This window comes from Eucyclogobius newberryi, unplaced genomic scaffold (genome assembly GCF_026437365.1).
Source record: "Eucyclogobius newberryi isolate DKJ021-1_F unplaced genomic scaffold, fEucNew1.0.hap1 SCAF_16, whole genome shotgun sequence".
Lineage (NCBI taxonomy): Eukaryota > Metazoa > Chordata > Actinopteri > Gobiiformes > Gobiidae > Eucyclogobius > Eucyclogobius newberryi.
Window position 1 is genome coordinate 26,323,597 of NW_027315790.1, and position 16,968 is coordinate 26,340,564.

General features: G+C 39.4%; 3 protein-coding genes across 4 annotated transcripts; 1 reads left to right on the forward strand and 2 right to left on the reverse strand.

Annotated features, from left to right (window-relative positions):
- Window positions 1–580: 580 nt before the first annotated feature.
- Window positions 581–5,632, reverse strand: slc52a2 (solute carrier family 52 member 2). Of its 2 annotated transcripts, XM_072448146.1 has the most exons (5): window positions 5,438–5,632; window positions 3,686–4,308; window positions 3,429–3,655; window positions 2,209–2,332; window positions 581–1,284 (listed from the first exon to the last, which is right to left on the reverse strand). In XM_072448146.1, the coding sequence occupies exons 1-5, from the start codon at window positions 5,565–5,567 to the stop codon at window positions 1,075–1,077; spliced, it is 1,314 nt and encodes a 437-aa protein (XP_072304247.1). In that variant the 5' UTR covers window positions 5,568–5,632; the 3' UTR covers window positions 581–1,074. The 2 variants fall into 2 exon arrangements, with proteins under 2 accessions (XP_072304247.1, XP_072304246.1); XM_072448145.1 differs by having other exon boundaries at window positions 3,429–4,308.
- A 961-nt stretch (window positions 5,633–6,593) lies between these two features.
- Window positions 6,594–10,173, reverse strand: LOC140362101 (uncharacterized). The gene is made up of 3 exons (XM_072448144.1): window positions 10,102–10,173; window positions 9,584–9,650; window positions 6,594–9,221 (listed from the first exon to the last, which is right to left on the reverse strand). The coding sequence occupies exons 2-3, from the start codon at window positions 9,642–9,644 to the stop codon at window positions 6,745–6,747; spliced, it is 2,538 nt and encodes an 845-aa protein (XP_072304245.1). The 5' UTR covers window positions 9,645–9,650; window positions 10,102–10,173; the 3' UTR covers window positions 6,594–6,744.
- Window positions 10,174–10,308: 135 nt separating this feature from the next.
- fbxl6 (F-box and leucine-rich repeat protein 6) lies at window positions 10,309–16,344 on the forward strand. The gene is made up of 11 exons (XM_072448153.1): window positions 10,309–10,327; window positions 10,854–11,002; window positions 11,647–12,088; window positions 12,169–12,327; window positions 12,578–12,641; window positions 12,727–12,858; window positions 12,926–13,033; window positions 13,114–13,227; window positions 13,383–13,611; window positions 14,380–14,623; window positions 16,089–16,344. Exons 2-11 carry the CDS (start codon window positions 10,921–10,923, stop codon window positions 16,216–16,218), a joined length of 1,704 nt encoding a protein of 567 aa, XP_072304254.1. The 5' UTR covers window positions 10,309–10,327; window positions 10,854–10,920; the 3' UTR covers window positions 16,219–16,344.
- The last annotated feature ends 624 nt before the right edge of the window (window positions 16,345–16,968 follow it).

Below are 16,968 nucleotides of genomic sequence, written 5' to 3' on the forward strand. Positions count from 1 at the left end.
TGGAATGAGCAAAACATTTGTTAAAGATAAGGTGAAACTAAAGGGAATGTACCGTAAAGCAAGGACACATGTTAAAGTGTAATATGTAACTTTTCTAGTGGAGGGACAACCACTGACTTGTATCCATGGAGACGTTGTCTGGACACATTATGGCATTTAACTTATAGATCTTGCACGGATAATAAAATATTACAGGTGCTTTAATCATCATTCTTGCTGTGGCCTGTCCACAGATCTGACCTGTAAATTGTAAATTGGTTTGGTAGCATCACCTGCTTGTCTCCATGGAGATAGGTTTAATGCTATACAAGACAAAGCAATAGCATCTCCATGGAGATAACTGCCCTTCCATCAGAAAAGTTACATAATACACCTTTAAAAACAGCATAAAACATCCAAATACATCAATCTGAAAACTGATGCATTGAATTTACAAAAAAGTAGGAAATATTCATTCAAATTAGTAATTATTCATTTATCTTCTAGTGCTTGTTCCCGTCAGGGGTCGTGGGTGGTGGGTACCTTTGGGCCTTAGGCGGGGCACAGCCTGGACAGGGCCCAGCTCATCACAGGGTTAAACATGTGTGATCTCATAAAGATCCGGTCACTTCAGAGCTACACAGCTCAAATAGATAAATAAGTATAATTAAACTCATTACTGAAGAATACAGTGAAACAAGGTGAATACATCTTGAGGAAAAATATCCATTATCCAGTTATTTCAGATCAAATAAAGAATATAGAGTACTTGTAGAAGGCAAATTGTGCTTTGTTACTGCAAAGATGTAAACAGTAGAATAGTAAAGAGCCTGTCTCCCTGAGTTTTCACATGACTGCACTCAACCTAAGTCAACTCCTCGCCATCAGCAACAGCACAAAGCACTTGTGGTTCGAAGCACATTCACTTCCCCGTGGCTCGTCTCCGCTCACAAAGACGCCATTATCGGGGAGACGCTTCAACCTTTCCAAGGCCTCTCCATCCTTGTCTCTGGGATACAAAGGTCGGCACTTTAGTTCAGTCTACGAGCAGTGAAATCCCATAAGAAAAAGGATGTTCTTGTTGTTGTCCCGGTGCTACATGCAGTTGTTTACACACTCGTGCGCGCGGGAGAACACGTGGTAGACGTTGATGAGAGGAAACATGACCAAGGCTCCGATGAGCGAGCCGGCCTGGATGAAGATGCCGCACCAGAGGAGAGCAGAGTGTCCCACCTCGTGCAGCAGCGTCCCGATCACCACCTTCAGGTACGAGAGGACGGCCGTGAACATGATCCACGACAGCACCTGGACACGGAGAGTTACACACAACACTGTCAAAACACTTCATTTTATCAAGGCCATTTAAAAAAGAAACAAGTTGAAGCAGCGTGTCATAGTCGAAAACATGCACTTACTTGTGCTTACGTTACTACTATTTTTGATGCGATTTTTGACAGGGCCGCTCTTTGACTAATCGACTATTAAAATATCATCATCATATTTTCTTAATAGTTAATATTTTGTAATAGACTATAAAAACTCTACTCTTGTCAAATTGTCAAAAAATCCTAAACCATTTCTGATTTTCATGAATATTATTCTTTATTTGTAAATATTCTCTATCCAGACATTTTCTGTCACCATATTGCAAACTTTATTTGGTAAAAGTTTTATTTTAAAAGTCTCAATGTCCAATAGAAATAATTGTTTGACTGGTCGACTAGTCAAAAAAATAATTGCTGACTACTAAAATACAGTAGTTAAAATTGTTTTTATTGTATTATTTTGTTTGTATTTCCCTCATTGATCAATAAGTGTGATTAAGTCTAAGTAATTAATTAAAGTTTGCCTTTTCTCATATGGTGTAAATGGCACAAAATATTATGTTGTACTGCATCTAACTTTTTAGCTGTTGATTATGTTTGTTCTCATGTCAAAAGGGAATAAAACTAAAGTATGCTATTTCATTACTAATACTGCAATGACATATACTGCGAACCCATAACACTGGCCATATCAGACCGGACAGCAAGCGAAGTGAAAGAAGAGTGAAGAGTGTAGGAGACATTCAGTATCGATAACTAGCCAGGAATCGACTTTGACTATAGAGTGACACAAATATACAACAATACAGACAAAAATCATGAACATGCCATGATAGTTATATGACAGACTGATCGGGAAGGACAAGGACATGAGCATGAAATATGTGTAGTTATGGGAGCTCACCACTAGAGCGGTGCCAGAGGAGTATCCGAGGAGCGGCGGGCAGGGGCTGAGAGCGGCCAGAGCCATGAGGTATGAAGCAAAGACTCCTCCAGTGATGAACAGGCAGCCCAGGCCACTCACAGTCCTGAGGAACCATAGCAACACGCTTTACACATGATACATTCAACTGCGTCACGCATTAAACACAAACATAACTGATTTACTTCACATCATCATCATGTTAAAAGTCTCGTCTAGAGTTAAAAGAATATAAAATCCAGTCCTTTTGAAACGATGAAAATACTAAATCAGAAAGCATATTTTAAATCATGCAATCCTTTTTAAATGTTTAGAATAAATAAGCAAAAATTACCATTTGGTATCAATCAAATAATTCTCGGGGTGGTCACCCTAGCTTCCTCTAGTAATGGGAAACTGCATGAACATTTACATTATTTTCATTATTCCAAAGAGAGCTTTATAAACAGAATGCAGAGCTGTTCTTGCATCCAATGATTGCATCGTACTTTATAGAGTATGTTGAGTTCTGTGTCCTTCTGCTGTGATGAACTTTAGAGCTGTTAAACTGAGTTCAGAGGTTTTATAACAGCTGCTGTAGAATGTATATATATAAAGTCACCATAATCTACAAGTGAGGGAAATGTAGGTGAAGGAGCAGAATGTGCCCTGAGCGTACAGAGTCACATCGTTTGCACTGCTACGAGCGGCTGCTACTATGGTTTCAACTCTGTCCAGTTGAGTTTGGATAAATTGTAAATAGTAGTGGTCCAAGGATGGACAGAAATTATTCAAATCATTTTCCAGGCCTCCTTTATGTAAAGTAGAACAAAAGCAGTTTCCATAGATGGGATACTTTCAGTTTGAATTGTGAGAATAATACACTAAATGATAATAATAATCATCACTTAGTAGATTTGATTTTTGATGTGTTTAAAGATAAATCTGATCATCAAAAATACCATGCACCAGTTAATCAGTGGATTTAAAGAATAACTGTTAATAAATAGATTCATATTAGCATAACTCTTTCAATATATAACATTCTTGATTCCTTCTTTAAACCTTCCCGTGTGAACATGTGTCAGACAGAAGTCAGATTACTCAAATCAGATGTAACTGTTTCCATGACATTTGAATGTATGTAAACATGGCCATGGCCTTAGTCACTGCATAATGATAATATTACATATCTCCTCAAATAAGATAAGACAAATCCTTACCTCATGACAAAAAACATGGCCAGGAAGCAGGCGAGCGGGTTTGCGATGTTGCCGAGGACGACTGAGAGGTGAAAGGTCATGGAACTGTAGGGGAGGCAGGTGAAGCTCTGGACGGACGGCAGGACTCCATTGGTCAAAGCGTTGGACAAGCCCAGTAAAATCAGGAGGTAAACATTATGAGGCGTCCAAAACATCTGCGCTGGAGGCTGCTGCTCCTCCAGCCGCTGCTCCGTCAGCTGCTGCTCCTCCAGCTGCACCTGTTGCTCTGACACCGGCGTCCCGTTGTGGAGGGGGTCGGTCTCGTCCTCGCTCTTCGACGGATTGGATTTGTCCAGCTCCGGCGACGAGCGAATCTGAGCCGTTTGTCTTTTGGTCAGCGCCAGAAAACTCACTGCGGAGACGGCGAGCATCACGAACAAGAACCAGAAGAAGTTTTGAGCAGGGAAATTCTCCTTCAGATACTCCGGCTGCGTGGTGCCGTTGACAGATACGCACTCCAGTTTGCCGACGCCTTGTCCCAAAGCCACGACGCAGGGGAACAAGGCACCTAAACCCTGTCCGATGAAGAAGGTGCGTATGTACTGAGGGGGGTATCTGAACATGAACGGTAGAAAGGTGACATTGGACGTGCAGCAGACAACAGACAAAACAAAAGTGAAAAGGAAAAACGGTATGGATCGGTCCTGTCCTGCCACAGTGACGGTGTAAGACCAGAAAATGGCCAAAAATGCTGCGGTGACGATGGCCAACACCTGAATGACGTGGATGACGACGCGCTCATTGAGCCGCCCGGGAGAGCAGTGGTGATAGATGGTCACTGCGATGGGTCCCAGGTTTCCAAACGCGATGAGGACGGGGAGGTACGCCGGCAAGTTCCACCCTAAACACAACAAAGTCATTGAACCATCTTCACATCGACCTAAACCAATATGGCAATCAGGATAAACTGACTGCAAAAAAGAGATGAACCAACAAAAAGTCCAATTGGTTTATTTTAAATTATACTACTGATAATAACTATGTGGGAGTAACCTAACCCTTCCATAGACATTCCTACAAGTATACAGTAGTTAAGTTAACTATATCTGTTAACTAGACCTGTAGGAATATATTACTAAACTAAGTTAAGCAATATTGTATTTTCATTTTTTAATGATTAGAAATGAACAAATCATACAGCATACATACTTTCATGGTGTACTATGTAGTATCTGTCCACGTGCAGTACTATGCAGTATCTGTGTCCATGTGTAGTACTATGTAGTATCTGTGTCCATGTGTAGTACTATGTAGTATCTGTGTCCGTGTGTAGTTCCATGTGTAGTACTATGTAGTATCTGTGTCCATGTGTAGTACTATGTAGTATCTGTGTCCATGTGTAGTACTATGTAGTATCTGTGTCCGTGTGTAGTTCCATGTGTAGTACTATGTAGTATCTGTGTCCATGTGTAGTACTATGTAGTATCTGTGTCCATGTGTAGTTCCATGTGTAGTACTATGTAGTATCTGTGTCCATGTGTAGTACTATGTAGTATCTGTGTCCATGTGTAGTACTATGCAGTATATGTGTCGATATGTAGTACTATGTAGTATATGTGTCCATGTGTAATGCTATGTAGTATCTGTGTCCATGTGTAATACTATGTAGTATCTGTGTCCATGTGTAATACTATGTAGTATATGTGTCCATGTGTAATACTATGTAGTATCTGTGTCCATGTGTAATACTATGTAGTATATGTGTACATGTGTAATACTATGTAGTATCTGTGTCCATGTGTAATACTATGCAGTATATGTTTCCATATGTAGTACTATGTAGTATGTGTCCATGTGTAGTATTAGTAGAGGTTACAACACTGTTCTTCCACTGAACTTCCATTGAATCGCAGCTAAGATGCTAACAACACTCGGTGAGCAAAATAAACAGTTATTGAGCTTCAAGTTGTGCCTGAAGTGGACCAAAGGCCACCTCAGGACACAGCCTTGTCCGCGGCACAGACACTGACCTTCGGGCAGCACACTGACCACCACGGGCAGCTCGACCCACAGACTGTTCACGGAGACCCACGAGCCCATCGCGAACAGCGCCGTGAGCACGTGAGTGACGGCCGCATTGTCCCACCAGCCTCCCGACATCGTGCCTCTGTGTCCGGCTGAAACAAAGAGAGAAAGACGGACTCTGGACTGGTGTTTGGGTCAGAGCCTCATGGATCTATAGAGAAGAGGCACACGCTTAAGTACACGTCGACGTAACGACAAGTACGAGTTACGCAAAGGAAGTGCCCGCCCCCTTTTGCCTTTGGGAGAGTTCTTTTAGCTAATCTGCTTTTCGTGATTCTTCCATTTATTTTTATAAACATTTACTGGTTTTATTATTTTTTTTTATAAGATTAAGGGCAACAATCATTATGCTGAATTTGAGAGCAACATGCCGCATCGTTTTTGTGTGTGGTGCTTTAATAATGATGCCTCATGTCAACAACCATATTGTACTTTCTGTCTGTTTACTCAAGAAATGAGGTAATTGCAGTTTACTGTGATTACAATTTCAAAAAACATTCTCCATTATCAGGCCTGCTAAAAAATAAAGCACTGTAACAAATAACACACACACAATAATTATGAATATGAATAAAAAGCATATATAGACCCTCGAGTTAACATTTTACCTACAGGGAAATAACTCAATACATAATGTTTGCACTGGCCTGACCTTGGGAGAATTAAGTCCCAATTTCCATAAGCTTCTTGTTTTTGTAACATTATATGCAGACAAAGACAGTCACATGCTGTAAAATCTCTAAAAGAGCTGTGTATATAATAAACAATAGAATATAGTGTGGTATAATAAAAACAAGTTAAATAAGGCTAGATTACTCAACATACAAGCAAATGTTACTTTTAATAAATCAGAGAAATACTCAAGATTGTCTTTATGATCCGGGGCAGGTGCAAAACAGAAGCGTGTGACAAATGTACATGTAAAGGTAAACAAACAACAAATACTAGGGCTAAAGAAAATTTGCTGATTAATTTCAACTGATCGATTATTGCGATAAAACTAATTTAGTAATCGAATACGGACTCCAAAACATGTCATGTCCTGAGAGCAGGAATTACACCAAAATGACACATGAAACATGTGAAACATTAATGAGAAACCTAATCAACTTCATCAGTAGCTTAACATAATCTTGATCAAATTCAGTAAAAATCTCGTATTCTTGGGCCTAATTGATTCATCAAAAGAATAGTCTCTCGTTTACCCGATAAGGAAAATAAATGTTAGTTGCAGCCCTAACAAATACTTATGTTACGATAGTGGTGGCTGAATATCCGCTGCTGCTTGCTGCTGTTTGGGGTACTTTTTTGGACAACCCAATTTTGGGGCTAAGACCAGTGAGAACCCCGGTTTAACACGCGGCAGTGCCATTTTCAGTCTCGATGCGAGGGTAGTTGAATTTCCCTGAGTGTCATTCAGAGAGGGACTTGTGTTTTTCAGGATCATCTTTTGGTAGAAGACTTCACAGCGGATGCATTCCATCTTCTGGGCTCTGTTCATACTTGCAAAGCGCAGCATCATTTTCTCCGCGTCATCGCGTGTCCTGCACGGCCCTCCGTTTTTCTTGACCATCTCAATGATATAATCTTTGTCCATGATTTCTGGAAAACATATTTGCCGCCGTCCTTTAGGATTTGTTTTCTTTTCAATTTCCACCACTTCAGTCTCATTACGTCTATTTTTAACATGTTCTTGTACATGTTGACTTTTTGTATCGTCTTCTTCATCCTCAGAGCCAGCAGAGGAGGTATCACTGTTGGCTTGCCTCTTTTTATAAAAAAATGTTTGACCAAAGGGATTTTCGGCCATCAAAGCTGAAAAAGTGCATCTTGACAGTATGCGGCACATCTCTGGAGAAGGCACATGTGAATATTTTCCTCCTGGTAAATAATTATTGAGGTGCTTGTCTGTGGCTGCAGCAATCACCTTCACCACTCGCTTCAAACTGGCTCTTATTAGCTCTCTATTTGTGTGTGCATGACTGCAGAAACTGAAAACACCACTGTAGATTTTCTCTGTAGTAGGAATCATGGCAAACACATTTGACTTGGGGTAAGGCTCAAGCAAGGTAGCCGGCTCTTTGGACCAATCCAGAAAAGTTTGATACAGCCACAGCAAGTACGTGGGATACATGGTAAATGTTGCAGCACTTTTTAACAGCTGAAAGTAAGGGCCAAGTATTTTGCAGTATATCAAGGCCAAAACGCAAACAAAGCTCTGAATTATTGAATCACTTGCATCATTGGCGATGCTTTCAAGAATAATATTTGGGTCTGTTTCACTTTCCAGAGCCAGCATGTCAGAGAAAAACAGCCCTACCTCTTTGTGATGGTGAGTGAGTCCAGCAGATGCTTCAAAGTAATTGCTGATTCTGGTGGTGGATTCTTCCATTAATTCTGAAGGATTTCCCTTTTCAACACAAAATGCCAGCCAATGTTTTCTAAAAGCTGAATTGTCCAAGGACTTGGGACTTAGTAACGCACACGCCATGTGGATGTAACGGGACGTTGCGCTTTCTTTGAAATTTACTAAACTATGAAATTTTGGCATTTTATCTCGACCTAGTTTTGATCCTGTTTTCTGGATGACCTCCTTTTCCAGATACAGAATCTGCTCTTCTACTAACTGATGTAGCTCGACAATGAAGTTGGCGTTGTGATGTATAAACTCTACAGGTGTACCGAGTGAAACCCTGAAGGGATGTTCAGACAAAGTTTTCTCAAATTCATCCGCTGCTGGTTTCTCTTGACGCATCAATGTAAACTGTTTTTTAAGGAGGTTGAGACACACTCCTTGACATTCCTCTGTGACACCACGATAGACGCGTGACAGTTTGTGCACTGACTCTACTGCAATGTCGAGCAACGTTAATGATTCGTCATAGTAATCCTTTTCTTCTAAATCATTGGCTTTGTCTTCGTCTTGACTGTTTTGTTTAATATCTGATTCTGACAAGACGCTCTGCTCCTCTGTGATTTCATAATCTTCAGGCTCCTCTTTTACAGTAACTGGTTTAAGAATAGGCTGGTCTTCTTTTTTACGTCTTTTTGACACTGGTTGGCTTTGGTTTGATTCCTCCTTCGAATCCTCAAGGGACATGAGATCAAATGGACTTAGAAGTAAAGTTTCGTTTGCAACATACCTTCTGTTTCTCCGGCTTTTAGTTTCAGAATTACTGCAGTACATTTTCAGTGTTTTGATCCTTGTCTTTAGCTCTGAAAGCACTGTTGAATATTCAGCATTCTTACAAAAGTTGGAATCAAAGTTTATAAGCCAGTGAATTATGGCAATAGGGGCAATATTCTCCCTTTGGACAAAGTCATCTAATTCCAGGACCAAACCATTTGTGACTTCTATCAACTGTGCTCTCTCTGAAAAATCCCTCAACTCCAGGAGGTCTTTACGCTCAATGCCTATGCTATCACAGATTGGTCCTACAAAATCAAAATTGACGGCTTCCTCAAGAAAAGTTTGCCTGGAATCTCCGAGCAGACTCAGTGCAGAAGCAACGCCTCTTTCAATCAATCGCCGAAAGTCCGCAGTTTTATGAGCAGGAAAAATATTTTTGAGCCATTTGACAATAGACCCCCAGGGGAAATTGTTGTCCTCCCTCAGAAGTCCCACTTGAATTAAGACTCTGTTTCTACAGGGCCCTTGCTCAAGATCCAATCCCTCCCCGGACTGAGGACCGATGAAGTCCGCCACAAGCTTCCAGTAATATTCATCTCCTGAAAAACAAGTTGTGGAATTAAAACAAAATGAATAAATATATACATGTTTAAGCAATCACGGCTACACTTACAACTGATAATTATTTTTAATATTATAATTGCTTGAATACTTTTAAAATATTATATTTAAATCAACACCTCCACTGTATGGAGTTTTTGGCTTGTTGCAGCTGATAGTGGCCCCACCCCTACACTCAACAAGGCTAAAAATAATTTATACAAAACGTTATTTTAATTAGCTTAATCTTCACGTAAATATAAGTTATAAGACAACAATGTAACATTATCAACAACATAACAATAAAAAACAACAATAACATTTAGCTGTGGTAAGTTGCAATGAGCGTGTTCAAACTTACTCAGATTAGCCTCATCCACAACCGCTTTCCCGCTTAAAGAATAGTCTTCACTGACGTCCATGATTATCTGTTAAAAACAAAACAATAACAGTTACTTTATCATTATTTTTATGATAAACAAGTTAAATAATATGTACTGTATATTTGATAAAGCAATGGTGCACCACCCTTTCATCAGACAAAAAGATGATGAAAAAGTAAATACATAATTAATTTTGCGTTAAAATACAATTTGTATAATAATGAGCTTTAAAATTTTGTAAGATTTTCTTACTTAGCTTGATTATAATGTTCGTAAATAACATTGAAATCAACAGTCTGTTAAAAATGCTAAAGCTAACAACACTCCAAGCTACAGTTAGCATGGTGGGCTAACTAAGACAGTCACACAAACGAGGTAAAACATCTCACAAAAACAAGAAAGTTCATATGCCTTGAGTGTTACAGTTGTGTCACTTAGCGTATCGTTGCATTACGTTTTTAAAATCGGGATAAAATATTAAAATGAAATATCTTACTGATGGTTTTCAACAGCATGAGGCAGGTAGCCACAGGGACAGCCTCGACCGGATCCGTTTGCAGCGCTGTGATTGGTCTGTTTCCCGGAAAAGGGGTTTCGCGAGACTTCTCCCTCCAATCACGTGTGAGCTTGTCGCCGAGCATTGTGGGAGCGCACCCGGTTGTTTGGAAACAGCACAGAAGCATAACAAATCTGCTACAAACCCTGCATGGAGACTCTATCTGGTAAATGTGGCTCAGTGTTTAGTAGTTTAGTGTTTTAACGCCAAACGCCAGTGTTGTAGAATTTCGCTGCTCGTGCAACTACTGCTTTACTGAGCTTTCGTTATTTGAGTTGTAAAAATGTGTTCTTTGAGTCGTACTGTGTTAGCTATTCCCTTTGTCGATTCCAAAAAGCATTTCATGTTGTTACATTTGATTAGAGGTATAATAAGTTTAGCTTGTGGTTGAGTGTTGAATGCTTATAACGTGTTGCACCATGAGATTTGTTACACATGCATCGCAATATTTGGTTTTATTTGCCTTTTTGGATGGTTATTACGTATGCTTACTTTATTTTTTATTGATTTATTGATTGAGCTATACAAAACACACATAACAGTAATACAAGTCAGTTCAACAAAACACCAGTCTGGAATGAACAGAGATTGTTTATTTCATTATGCTTACATGCATCTTGTGTTTGTTGTATGGTTATTACGGATTATGTTCAGAATCTCTCAATTTAATCTCCCCCTCTCTCTTTTCTAAGGTACTAGATGTCCACTTACACTCTTCCTGTCCCTGAAATCAGCAGATAAATAATACAGGTAGAGGCCATGAACTCCAGAGATGAAGAGCCAAAGGTTGGAAATGAGGCGTCAGCGCAAGGATCATCACGTTCAGTTGGAGATGACACAGGTAATTGGACGCACAGAATACTTCACCTTTGCATTTAAATTATTATGCATATTCATGTATTGTTTTTTCAATTTGGGGTAGATTTTTTTCTAAATTGCAATATATAGTACATCATATATGTCTATACATGATGTATGTATGTATTTTCAATATTGCCCACCCCTATACTGGGGCTCCTGTAGTTGGTCAAAATATTATTTCAATTGTAAATTTACATTTTCCCAATAATTTTAAGCTTAGTAAAGATATGCTTACAGAAGGCTTCTAGATATAGAATATTAACAAACAAAATCCATTATTGATGTAACAATTCACTGTATGTCCTACCCCAGTCACCATTGACCTGTTTAATAAAAGCGTATGAGCCAAAAAATCATTTTTAAAAAGTAAAAAATCACCCAAAAAGTTTTAGAGTCTGTATAGTCCAATAACAATTATTACATAAATAGTTGATCATTATTTTAATAATAAAAAGCTGAACTTACTTAGTTATAACACTTTTGCTCCCAACCAGGAAGATTCTTCAGAGCTTGTGTAGTCCATTAGTCACAGTTATTGTGATTACCATAATTGTTGCCGTACAACCCTCCATGCACTATAACTAAAGAGATAAATGATCACTCACAGATCTTGTCTTTACTCAGGCAATTCCGTGTCATCAAAACCACGTTTAAAAAGAAAGTCTGAGGCGGCACAGAAGAAGGGAACAAAGAAAGCCAAGAAGTCACGAGTCGCCAGGATGGCTCCACTCGGCTACACTGTACACCAAGGTGAAGATATGCTCCTAATTGTGTCCAGTAGTAGATCTGAAGATACACAGTGGACTAAGCCAAAGAAGGGCAAGAAACAGAAGAAGCTTGTTAAAGACAAAAAGATATTGGTCCAGAAAAAAAAGAAGAAGACAGTTCGTCCAAAGCCTGTTCTCTCACAAGCTGTCGTAATAGAAAAAGAAAAAGATGAAACTGCCCCACTTTCGCCACTGGCAGCATCAGACAACCGATGGGGAGAGAGTGTCCCAGAAGAGGTGCTCATACACATTTTTCACATGATAGTGGTCCAAGATGGAGCTGTACCATTTCTGTGCAGGTAACACTGCATTACACAGTTGTGTTTTGTTTACATTATTGTCCTCATTAATCTAATTACTTTTGTCTTTGGTCTCTTAGAGTTGCCCGAGTGTGTCGATTATGGCACACTGCAGCGTCCAGTCCAGCCCTGTGGCGCAGTGTCACTATCGGCCACTGCTGGATAGAGCCGAGGAGGAGTCAACTGCCCAAAACTGAGAAGAGGATCAAGGACACCCTCAACTGGCTCGCAGAAAACAGGTAGTTAAATGTTAATACTTGTATCTTGTACTGTAATGCAATCATATTTAAATTAAGAAAGACTAAACATGACTGTTACTACATTGTCAAAGATAATTTTTCATTTGGGTGCTTTCCTATCTGCTCAAATCCCACTTCAAAGTTGGGACTAAATCAGGACTAAATCAGGACTAAACCAGGACTAAACCCAAACTAAACCAGGACTAAACCAGGACCAAACCAGGACCTAAAGTCTTGTTTTGTTATGCAGATTCACACAACTGCAAGACTTTTCTCTGTGCCACTGGATACGTAATGTGAATCATGCCGTTCAAGTTAGTGTTCCTCCATGTTACACAGGGTTAGGGGTGTTGGGGGATGTCATCTGAAACACAGGGTGATGTACTCCATCATTTCCAGGTTGTGTCCAAGTTCAGCCCTCACCTGTGCTCGCTGAAACTGTCACACTGCTCAGGTTTAACAAAAATGGCCTTCGACAGCCTCAGTCTCCATAACCAATCCCTGCAAAGGATCGACCTTCAGTACTCCGAGGTAAATGAGAAGGTAGAATTTTCTAATAGTTGTACCTCAGTATTACTTAATTTGTATTTTATTGCAGTTTCAGGTTGAAGGTCTTCTCGATTTCCTTGAATCTAATGGCGGCCAGATCAGAGAAATATTATTCACACACGGACAAAAGATTGACAGATTACTGGCTGCCCTCGGCGTAAGACTCTGTTGAATAATAGAAAGTTGTCAGTTCCATTTATATTAGAAATGTCATTTTGTTGTGTGTTTTTTTTCCAGAGGGGATGCTGTCCCAACTTAGAATTGTTGGAGATAAACCGAAAACTGGACACTAAACTTTGTGAACTACATGTGTGTATCCAAGGACTGCAGATGGCTTGCCCTAAACTCAAAGTAAGATGATTTAAATGTTTATATGATACATTTTTGTGCATTAAAGTCATGCATTGTTATACATATTGTTCCACATGAATTCAAAAAGGAGCTTATTGATATAGTTGAATAATGTGATCATAACCACTGTTCACTTAGTTACTGTTTTTCCGCAGACCTTTCGGATGATGAATGTCATTCCAATAAACAAAAACATGCGCGGCGTGGAGTCGTCCTGTGGCTTTCAGATGTTGGAGGAGCTCTCTTTAGCCACCACATCGTATGGTTTCACCTCTGACAAAGACCTTCTCCACATCCTGTTCGGGTCGACCAAACTGCGGGTGCTTGACCTCAGGGGCTGTTCCAGGATTACACCAGCTGGACTGGCTAATCTACCCTGCTCCGGTATGCTTTAATAAAAAGTGTTTTTCTAGTACTCTAAAGGTATTGACAAAACAGGGACTAAACCAGGACAACTCTAGGAAAGAAATTGACTAAATCAGGAATTCAGCATTAAGTAGTCTAAACCAGGGTTATACCTGACATGAAGACTTGAAAAGGTCTGATGTAGCACTAAATCAAATCCTACAAAATGTGTTTTTACTTGTCTTACGTAGAAGTTTAAATGCTGTTTTCTAATAAAGTAACTTCATACTAGTCTTCAAATCCTGTAGTTGTAGCATATATTGTTGAATGGTTGTAGTAATAAAAGGAGTACTACCAAAAGTATTCGCAGTTATAGTTTAGAGCTGCAAGATAGAGTATATCGAAACCAATTTGAATGGTTGCAACTAGCAAATCACAAAGGACTGCGATTGTACCATAACTTTGTGCTAATCCTGTCATTTACAAACATCTGCTGAAGTGAATATGAATCGTAGACGAGTTCATGTTTCTGTCTCAAATATGAATGCTCCTGAACATATTTAAAATGTGCTCTTTGGACCAAAAGCAACTATTGAAACTTGAAACACAAATCTGATCACAGTCACAATGCTTGACTGAAAAATTGTAATTACCGGTAGATATTTTGCCAACATTGTTCAGCCCTAGTACACAGTATTTTTCAATGAGTTCTTATAGCCCACTTGTATGATCAGACGTTTACCCTTTTGAGGACCTCATCCACTTCCTCTTCTCCCTTGAGTCTCTCACCCTTTTGCTCTTCTCCAGACCTGGAGTGTCTCTTCTGGGGCCTGTACTTCAGTAGCAGTATTTGGTCATCGTCGTCGTCTCCTAAAACTGGACTTCATTTGCTGACTCAAAAATGGGCCTCGACCCTGCAGCAGCTGGACATCGCCAACCAAATCTTCACGGAGGAGGACCTGGAGTGTGCCATAAGTTTCCTCTCCCAACGCCCCGAAACGCTGCGCTCACTCAACCTCTGTGGCACCAGGATCACGCAGGCACCACTCAAGTATGTCAGTCCAAATGCTGTTATGGTGTTGCACAATTCATTTCCTTAACACACAGATTCAGAAACATTTTATTCAAGGAGCGAAGCCTGCAGTGTCCCATTTTGTCCCGTGGTTTTGTTTTCTACAACTGTTCACTTTGCTTTTTTTTTATTGTCAGGTGCAATATGTAGCAGAGTTGCAGTTATAAAATGCCCCCCAAAAAAAGACACAAGAGCAGATTGTATTACTCACCACTGACACTAATACAGTTTTGTCACCTGTCATCTTGGGACATCATCTGCATAACCTCTTTTCTATCATCATTTGCTTTTTCTTAAATTTAAAAAATATCCCAATGTACTGATTACTCCCAAAATATGTTTTGGTAAAGGTATAATTGTATGTAAATGCATTTTATAGCCATGCATGCTATTTCAATGTTTTTATTCAGATTTTATTTTATAGTTAGTGCTACTAAATAGTTTGGAATTGTTGTCCTTTGCTCACTTTAAAATTAGCCATATTCACTTCTATTGAAAGCTGTAAAATAAATGCAACAAGAAAAAACTGAAAAACACATTTCAATTACAATAAGATAAGATAAGATATTCCTTTATTGTCCCACATGGGGAAATTTCATTGGTGCAACGCAGGTAGATACAGAGGTAGATACAGAAGAACAGATCACTTATAGGAAGTCTGAAAAACACTTTCAGTAGAAGATCTCCTATAAATAAATAAAAACTCCCATAGACAAATAAATAAATAGATAAATACCATTGCATGTGATCACGACAGTAATTGCACATGAATATGTGTCACGACAGCACATAGATTGCACATGAATTTCACAGTAATTGCACATAAATTGCACATGAATTCCAACAGCAATTGCACATATGACAGAATTGCACATCAGTATTAGGTTAGGTCCGTATTGCGAGTGTTCAGTACTAACAGTTTTTTGTTATAAAGTCTGACAGCAGCAGGAAGGAAAGACCTACGAAACCTTTCCTTCACTTCGAGGGTGGATCAGTCTCTCACTGAAGCTGCTCTCCAGAGCGGACAGAGTGTCCTGCAGGGGGTGACACTCATGGTCCAACATAGATGTGAATCTAGCCAGGACCCTTCTGTCCCCCACCTCCTGCACCGAGTCCAGAGCACAGCCCAGGACGGAGCTGGACTTCTTGATGACTCTGTCCAGCCTCTTCCTCTCCCTCTCTGTGATGCTGCTGCTTCAGCAGGCCACACCGTACAGGAGGGCTGATGCCAATAAAAACCTTTAAAGGTTTAGTTTAGTATTTTGTAGGTTCTGTTGTGTGAGAAAATTGTTTTTAAAAATCTTTAAGTTTTATACATTGTTGCCACTGAAATCAAGCTGATGAATAAACCAGAGAATAGTTTATAGTAGGATAGTTAGGATAGTTTGAACTCAACCACTTGTTAAAATGCAATAATGGTGATTTGTGAACTTTATATTTACAGGTCTCTACTTGGACAAGTAAGTTCAATAAACTACCTCAACCTGTCGTCATGCCGATATCTCCCAAGAGGACTAAAGCGGATTTACAGAGATCAGGAAGATATTCGGCAGCTACTTGACAAGTTGGAATAGTTTTTTTTACTGTTCTTTGTTCTATTTTAAGCTTAAGGTATTCATTATTTATACCTTGGGATGGAAATCCATTCTCTGCATTTGACCCATCCTTCAACCAGTGCGGTTGGGGTTGCACCCGGTGACCCATCTACAGAACCTAAGCTCAGCTTGATCAGGACCTTTGCTGGAGGATTTAACCTATTGTTCTTTTTTTTCTGGAGGAAAACACACTGTAAAGTGTATTTTCTTCAATAAAGGGATCTTAATATACCAGACAAAATATTCCAAATACTTTATATAAACAAGGTTTACATGGTTAGATTGTTTGATTGTTTTGTAAAATAAAGAATGTTCAAAGTTGAATATTCATTCTGTGTTTTTATTTTTCTCCTCTAGAGGTCAGTGTTCTGCAAATTCTAGGGCGGAAAGAGGGAATTCGTTCAGATGTTCATATTTCTGAGTCACAAAGATTAATTTAGAGCAGGGGTGGGCAAACTAGGGGCCGTAGGGCCTTTCAATCCGGCCCGCCAAGCTTGTCCAAGTAATATTAAAAAATATATATATATTATTATTTTTTTTTCCTTTTTTGCCCTCAGGGATCTGTCTGCACGTGTATCCTTAATACATATGACGTTAAATCAATTAAATAATAGATTCAATAGCCTATAATTGACAGAAAAGTTATATTTTGTTTGATATTTAATATTATTATTATTTTTCACACCAATGATGGCGGGCCGGCCCTCCGCTACTTGCCTGGATTCGAAT

Coding starts and splice junctions, on each gene's coding strand:
- slc52a2 (XM_072448145.1), bottom strand. CDS start 5,567: ATGTCGGGAGGCTGGTGGGACAATGCGGCCGTCACTCACGTGCTCACG. Junction 4,309..5,437: donor GGTCAGTGTGCTGCCCGAAG/GTCAGTGTCTGT, acceptor TGTTGTGTTTAG/GGTGGAACTTGCCGGCGTAC. Junction 2,333..3,428: donor GCCATGTTTTTTGTCATGAG/GTAAGGATTTGT, acceptor ATGGTTCCTCAG/GACTGTGAGTGGCCTGGGCT.
- LOC140362101 (XM_072448144.1), bottom strand. CDS start 9,644: ATGGACGTCAGTGAAGACTATTCTTTAAGCGGGAAAGCGGTTGTGGAT. Junction 9,222..9,583: donor TGTGGATGAGGCTAATCTGA/GTAAGTTTGAAC, acceptor CTTGTTTTTCAG/GAGATGAATATTACTGGAAG.
- fbxl6 (XM_072448153.1), top strand. CDS start 10,921: ATGAACTCCAGAGATGAAGAGCCAAAGGTTGGAAATGAGGCGTCAGCG. Junction 12,328..12,577: donor AACTGGCTCGCAGAAAACAG/GTAGTTAAATGT, acceptor TTTGTTATGCAG/ATTCACACAACTGCAAGACT. Junction 14,624..16,088: donor ATCACGCAGGCACCACTCAA/GTATGTCAGTCC, acceptor TTATATTTACAG/GTCTCTACTTGGACAAGTAA.